The sequence below is a fragment of the Solanum stenotomum genome, chromosome 4, assembly GCF_019186545.1.
Source record: "Solanum stenotomum isolate F172 chromosome 4, ASM1918654v1, whole genome shotgun sequence".
NCBI lineage: Eukaryota > Viridiplantae > Streptophyta > Magnoliopsida > Solanales > Solanaceae > Solanum > Solanum stenotomum.
The window spans coordinates 23,827,317-23,834,916 of record NC_064285.1 but is presented as its reverse complement, the minus strand read 5'-3'; the positions used below and the strand labels follow the sequence as shown (position 1 = coordinate 23,834,916).

General features: G+C 31.3%; 1 protein-coding gene across 1 annotated transcript; it reads right to left on the bottom strand.

The window, feature by feature from the left end:
- Positions 1–4,342: 4,342 nt before the first annotated feature.
- Positions 4,343–7,161, bottom strand: LOC125861369 (ethylene-responsive transcription factor 11-like). The gene is made up of 2 exons (XM_049541287.1): positions 6,953–7,161; positions 4,343–4,475 (listed from the first exon to the last, which is right to left on the bottom strand). The coding sequence occupies exons 1-2, from the start codon at positions 7,159–7,161 to the stop codon at positions 4,343–4,345; spliced, it is 342 nt and encodes a 113-aa protein (XP_049397244.1).
- Between the last annotated feature and the right edge of the window lie 439 nt (positions 7,162–7,600).

The window sequence follows — 7,600 nt, the reverse complement described above, 5'->3', positions numbered from 1 at the left end:
CAAAATGATTCTTATAATTAATTGAAAACTTGCAAACTAAGATTGTTGAATTTTCTAAGGTCAGATAAATTTACAATGTTTTTTGCTAGATAAATTTCTGAAATTGAGTGATCTTATGAGATATTTAATTCGTTATTTTCGTGGTAACTTTAATAGTTGTTTGTCTGGTTAACTATATGACTATTCCAATATCAATCAATTATTAATTCGTTTTGAAGATCTAAAATTCAATAAACATAAATAAGAGTTTGCTACTTTAAGATCAAACTGAAAGACAAATTACAATCTCGAAAAGTTGGACCATAAAATTCACCGAATCATAATTCGATGTAGAAAAACAAAACACTGAAAAATGATACATCAAAGAAGACATAATTAAGTTTCTATATTATTAGCATTTTCGAGGTTATCCTCATTTGTCGACGGGAAATTAAGTTTGGCTTTAGGGTCGTGATACATCCTTGCCACTGTATCAAAGGCCCTTGCAGCTTCTTCCTCTGTTTTGAAAGTACCAAGTCAGACACGTACCTTCTTGATGGGGTTTGTAATCTCAGCTCCATATGTCCCCCATGGCCTCTTTCTCACACCTTTATACCGCACCTCGTTTGGTGGTACATCCACCGCCGTCGCCGTCACATCGTTAATTTTTTTCTTTGCCATTTGAAAAAACTAGAAGAATGTTTTGTATATAGAGAAGACTCAGTTAGTTAAAAGACAAGGGAGAGAGTTGTTTATATAGCCATTTCTCAGAGACACATTTAATTTGGTCAATTAATTATTAATTATATTTGGAAAAATAATTGTTGAATTGTTGACTAAGATTACATTAATTTCGACTAGGGAAATTCTCTTAATGTTCACTAAGTTTGCATATCAAAAAATAATAATTTCATTAATCATAAGTTCATAACCAATTAAAAATACTCAAAGGTAAGTAAATTGCTAAAAAGGAAATTTATTAATTTAGTTACAACATCATCTTTAGTCTAACAATAATTTTTTTTTAAAAATAAGTTGGGGACGTGTGGTGTAACCTTGTACCTTTGGGTTCTAGTTTAAATAAAAGTTCTATTATTTTTATTTTTCTCAAATTCCTGTTTAGATTATTAACAGATGACATAAATTAAATTTAATGTCTAAGATTTAATTGATTAAAATAAATCCAAAATTATAATTTACATAACATTATATGTAAGGAAAAAATAATCTCTCTTCCTTCTTTTTGTTTATATTTCACACAGGATATTTTTGTTTCATTCTCATTTTAGGTATAAGGGTCTGAAAAATACCCCAACTTTGGTCGAATTTGTTGTTGCGATAACAAACTTTCATGAGGACCTATTACCTCCCTAGACTATTTAATACCGTATTTTAAACATATATATCTGCCCACGTGGACATAAAAAATAATACAAAATTATAAATAGTAATGTATCCATGTGGGCACAAATATACCTTCAAAATACACTATTAAATAGTTCCGGGGGTAAAAAATACGATATTAAATAGTCTAGGGAGGTAATAGGTCTTCATGAAAGTTTAGTATCGCAGCAGCAAATCCGACCAAAGTTGGGATATTTTTCAGACCCTTATCCCCTCATTCTATGTTATTATTTTATTGCACTTTTATTTTAAACTATCTCTTTTTAACATTTATTGAATTTTAAATACCCACTGACATGGACCATTTTTTATTTAAAAAAATACTTTATATTTATATAAAATTAAAGAAGAATATCGCATTATTCATTTTACTGATTCATAATGTCGCCCCCGAGCCTACACCCTAGGCAGGACTGGCACTCAAGAACCATTATTGGCCCCAAGCGAACCCTTGGTCTGGCTTACTTACTCAGCGGAAGACTTAAACATCACAAATACCTCAAATAAGGAACTTATGAAATAACTTAGAATGTCTTTAAAGAAAACAGTCAAACTAGCCAAAATGGATACTCAAGTCTCATAGCAAAACATCTTAAATACAAAGCTAAAGGACTCATAACTAACTGTCTAACTGTCTATAAAGCCTCTACAACAAAGAAGGATGTCGGGACAAGACCCCTGATCATCCTAACAACTTCAGAACTAAAACAAATGATAAAAAAGAGTCCTCTAGATAGCAACGAGTCTCACCAACTGACTTTGAGTGCTCAACTGGATCAACGAGGCACTGGATGATGATCCTAGTTACCTGTGTCTACACCATAACAACAATGCAGGCCAAATGGCGTCAGTACATTGAATGTACGAGTATGCGAGGGGAATACTAAAACATTTGAAAAGAATCTGAAAGGAACACTTACCTTGGCTTTACTCAACTCATGAATAATTTAACTCAATATAAAGCAACAATACACATGCAATATATGGAAAGCTTTTAAAACAGTAGGAAGCGACTCAGTTTGTTAAAGAAATGCAATAACAACTCAACTTACTCATATAATAAAGTAATACAATATTGTGGTAGTTTCTCGAACCGACAACCACCACTATGAGTCTAAGTGGTGATACAACGTCTTGCCCACGCTGTCAGAACTGTCATATACTTTGTCGTCAAATAGAACGCCGTAACAAAGTGGATCTACTAGTCTATGCTAAAAAGAACTAAGGACTCAACCAAAAAGAAGAAAGGAAACCTTGATTTCCAAAAGAGCCTTTGAGCTAGTTTTCAGTTAAGAGTAAATGTTTTCACATTTAAAGAAGAAAAGAAACCTTGATTTCCAAAAGAGCCTTTGAGCTAGTTTTCAGTTAAAGAGTAAATGTTTTCACATTTGAGCAAGAAAGGGAACATCGATTCCAAGAGAGGTTTTATCTAAGTTTTGAGTAATTATCTCAAACCAAAGAAAGATTTTATGTTTTTAAACATATGAGCTAAGTATTTTGGGAGTAGTATTGAGCACCGATATAGAGACGAGTTTGATTTCAGATAACTCACGTCAACCATGTAGACATCATGGGTAGTAAAGGATCATACTTTTTAGATAAATCTTTAAGTGCTGCATAGACTAGTAGATCACTTAGTTAAGCGTTCTATATGATGGCAAACTATATGACAGTTCTGGCAGCGTGGGCAAGACGTTGTATCACCACTTAGATTCATAGTGGTGGTTGTCGGTTAGAGAAACTCCCACAGAAATTATATTACTTTATTAAGTAAAGCTGAGTTTGTTATTTCATTTCTTTAAAGAACTGAGTTGGTTTCTACTGTTTTCAAAAGCTTTCTTATATATTGCATGTGTTTTATTGCTTTATATTGAGTTAAGTTATTCATGAGTTGAGTAAAGCCAAGGTAAGTTGTTTCTTTCAGATTCTTTTCAAGCCTATGTTATGTTTAGCATTCGAACTCGCATACTCGTATATTCAATGTACTGATGTCAGTTGGCTTGCATCGATGCAAACGCTGGTAACCAGGGTCAGTATCCAGCGCATCGTTGATCCAGTTGAGCACTCAGAGTCAGTTGGTGAGCCTCCTAGCTTTCCGGAGGATCCTTTTTATTGATTTTAGTATTGTAGTTCATTAGGACCTCGTGGGTCTTGTCCCGACGTCCATATCAATTGTTTAGAGGCTTCGTAGACATAGTTAGTTGATGTTAGTTCATGAGTTTTTACTTTCCCTTTTTAGTTAAGTTGAGACTTGAGTTGCCACTTTGGCAGTGAATGTTATTTGTTACATTCTAAGTTATTTATTGAGCAGTTCAGTTATTCTTTTAAAGTAAATTTATCTTGAGTAAAGTCTTTCGCTGAGTAAGTAAGTCAAGCCAAGGGTTTGTTTGGGACCAGCAAAGGTTCTTGAGTGCCAGTCCCACCCATGGTGTAGGCTCAAGAAATGACATAAGTCTTCCATTGATTAATAAGTCAGCCCAAGGGTTAGCTTGGGGACCAACATTATTTCTCCCGTGTCGGCCACGTCTAGGGTATAGACTCGAGGAGTGACAATATGAATCTGAATACAACTCAAAATTTACTCCTAAATTAAAAACAATCACATTCCAATAAAATGCACACCAACAAATACAAATGAATATAAAAAATGGGTCAAGATGCACACTAGCTATGACATTATCATCTTGAAGTTACTTCTAAAGAATCAAGATTATACAGATTAAAAGAAATATATAATAGAAGATGAGCACATAAAGTGAATTAACATGGAAAATAAGCAATGCAACCAAATAAAAATTCATTCAACTGAATTCTATAATGAAAAAACAATTATATATACAATTACGAACAAGAAATAATTAAGTTTCCTGTTATTTTTGTTCTTCTAAAAATAAAAAAAAATGAAAATTAAATTGTTGCTTCTAATAACTGCAATCAATACTTGATGTGCCATATAGTTTCATTTTCTCCCTGATAAAGCAAGGGTGAGTTCAAGAATGAGCTCCTCATTTAATTCTGGGAAATTGATTTTGGCTTTAAGGCCGCGATACATCCTCGTCGCCTTAACATAAGCTGTTGCAGCTTCTTCTTTTCTGTCAAAGGTCCCAAGCCAGACACATACTTTCTGATTTGTAATATTAGCTTTGTATTTACCCCACGGCATTTTCCTAACACCCCTAATATAATCTCAGTTGGGGTTACAACTATTGTCACTATAGCTACAATGCCATTTTCTAGGTTATCCTCATTTGACATCAGGAAATTAAGTTTGGCTTTAGCACCGTGATACATTCTCGTAGCCTTATCATAAGCCCTTGCGGCATCTTCTTGTGTATCAAAGCTCCCAAGCCAGATACATACATTTTGGTTTGTAAATTAAGCTTTGTACTTCCCCCGTGACCTCTTTCTCACACCCCTATATGGAACCTCATTTGGGGACTACAACTACAATGCAAGTTCCTCTCTCTGTCATCTAAAAATATTGAAGAAATTTAATATGAAAATATGGAAGGAATATTTTATTTACAAAGAAGACTCAGTGAGTGAAAAAGGATTATGAAGACTGACTTATATAGTCATTTCTCAGGGGATACATTTGGTCTAGTAATTAATTTACATGGCTTTTGAGTTATTTTAGTAAAATACATTGAAGATATAAGTTGCTTGAAAATGAAAAAAAAAATTGATTCTTCTTAAAATAATAGTAGAAATAATCAATCTCATTCCTAGTTTATTATTCGTTAGGCTACCTGCTATTTTTTAAATTTACATATTTTCCAAAATAAACAAAAAAGTTCATTCCTTGAACTAAATACACTCTTAGTTAAGCAATATTTTTATATTTTATTCTAATAGGTGTGAATGATATATTCATATTTAATTTAATTTTATTTCTTAATACATGATTGACATTATAAAATTGCATATTTTATTATGTATTTTTTTCTATTTTTCCAACAGACCACACCCCACCCACCCTCGTCAAATAAAGGAAAAAATATATATAATTTTTTCCTTCTTGTTTTTAAAATGTTTANGTGAGCCGTTTGTATAACGGTAAGGGTATATATGAGCCACTTTCATAACGAAGGGCATTTCAGCTCCAAATGGCAAAGTTGAGGGGTATATCAGGCCCTTTTTCCAAAAAAAAATACAGGTTTTGTCAAATTACTAGTAATATTTTTTAATAATAGAATATCTTGACTATGCACAAGTAGACTATGTATTTTGCATTTCCAAATTCCGTCTTGAGGAGTTATTTCCATTCCGTTTGTTCTACTAGATGGTGTCACCTTCTTTCTTATTTATTTATTTCAGTTGCAAAATGATTCTTATAATTAATTGAAAAGTTGCAAACTAAGATTGTTGAATTTTCAAAGTCCAGACATCAAGAAGGAGAAATATAAGTTCATGAAGAAGATCTCATTGCAGACATTTTTTTCATTACAGACTTCATTGTGAGTAATGTAGTTTTTTTAGTTTTTTTTTTATGTGGTCAAAAGGTCACTCAACTTAAAAATTTATCTAACAAAGTCACTAAACTTTGTTTTATATCAATAAAATCATTCAATTTAGGCTTTTTTAACAATAAAATCACTCAACTAAATTTACGTTAAAAGAAAATCTAACCTAGTAAAATAAAATATCTTTTTATGCCATATATAACTATAGACCCCATAAATAAATAAATAAATTTTTAAGAAAATTAAATATTTTTTACGAAAAACTATATTAGTAAAAATAAATATTATAATATTAATATATATTTAAAACTTACTCTCTCTCTCTATATATATAATAGGTGATTTTCTGAAAGAGAGAAAACGGACCAATTGTTGTAGATTGGTGATTAATCAGAGGAATTATTGATAGTATCAGTTGAAATTGTTGCAAATTTTAAGTCTTTAAGTGCGTTAGTTTCACCATTAACGTGAACAGGGTAGAAAAACTATTCGTTTTAAATATAAAACAATTTTCATCTGTTAATTTCTTACCATATGAATTAAAATATATAATATTTTTTGTCCATTAAAACTCCTTAATAAGTTTTTTATATTATTTTTATTTATTTGTGAAATTTATACATATGGCATAAAACAAATATTTTATTTGTCATATTAGATTTATATTTTAGTGATTTTATTGATACAATAGTCAAAGTTAAGTGATTTTATTGATACAAAACAAAATGAATTTGCTAGATAAATTTCCAAAATGACTGATATTATGAGATATTTAATTCGTTATTTTCGTGGTAACTTCAATAGTTGTTTGTCTAGTTAACTATATGACTATTCCAATATCAATCTACTATTATTTTGTTCTGAAGATCTAAAATTCAATAAACATAAATAAGAGATTGCTACTTTAAGATGAAATTGAAAGACAAACTACAATCTCGAAAAGTTGGACCATAAAAATTCACCGAATCATAATTCTATGTAGAAAAACAAAACACTGAAAAATGATACATCGAAGAAGACATAATTAAATTTCTATATTATTAGCATTTTCGAGGTTATCCTCATTTGTCTGTGGAAAATTAAGTTTGGCATTAGGGTCGTGTTACGTCTTTGCCGCTGTATCAAAGGCCCTTGCAGCTTCTTCCGGTGTTTTGAAAGTACCAAGCCAGACACGTACCTTCTGGATGGGATTTGTAATCTCAGCTCCATATGTCCCCCATGGACTCTTTCTCACACCTTTATACCGCACCTCGTTTGGTGGTACAACCACCGCTGTCGCCGTCGCCGTCACATCGTCATTTTTTTTCTTTGCCATTTGAAAAAACTAAAAGAATGTTTTGTATTTTGAGAAGACTCAATGAGTGAAAAGAGAAGAGGGAGAGTGATTTATATAGTCGTTTCTCAAAGATACATTTAATTTGGTCAACTAATTATTAATTATATTTGGAAAAATAATTGTTGAATTATTGACTAAGATTACGTGAATTTTGACTAGGAAAATTCTCTTAATGTCCACTATGTTTGCATATCAAAAAATAATATTTTCATTAATCATAAGTTCATAACCAATTAACAATACTCAAAGGTAAGTAAATTGCTAAAAAGGAAATTTATTAATTTAGTTACAACATCATCTTTAGTCAAACAATATTTTTTTCAAAAATAAGTAGGGCGACATGAGGTGTAACCTTGTACCTTTGGGTTCTGGTTTAAATCAAAGTTCTATTATTTTTATTTTTCTCAAATTCTTGTTT

What these genes read in the sequence shown, in the direction of transcription:
- LOC125861369 (XM_049541287.1), bottom strand. Translation starts at nt 7,161, where the DNA reads ATGGCAAAGAAAAAAAATGACGATGTGACGGCGACGGCGACAGCGGTG. An exon ending in TTTGATACAGCGGCAAAGAC is followed by an intron (nt 4,476 to 6,952) that starts GTAACACGACCC and finishes GACCTTTGACAG; the next exon opens with AAAAGAAGAAGCTGCAACAG.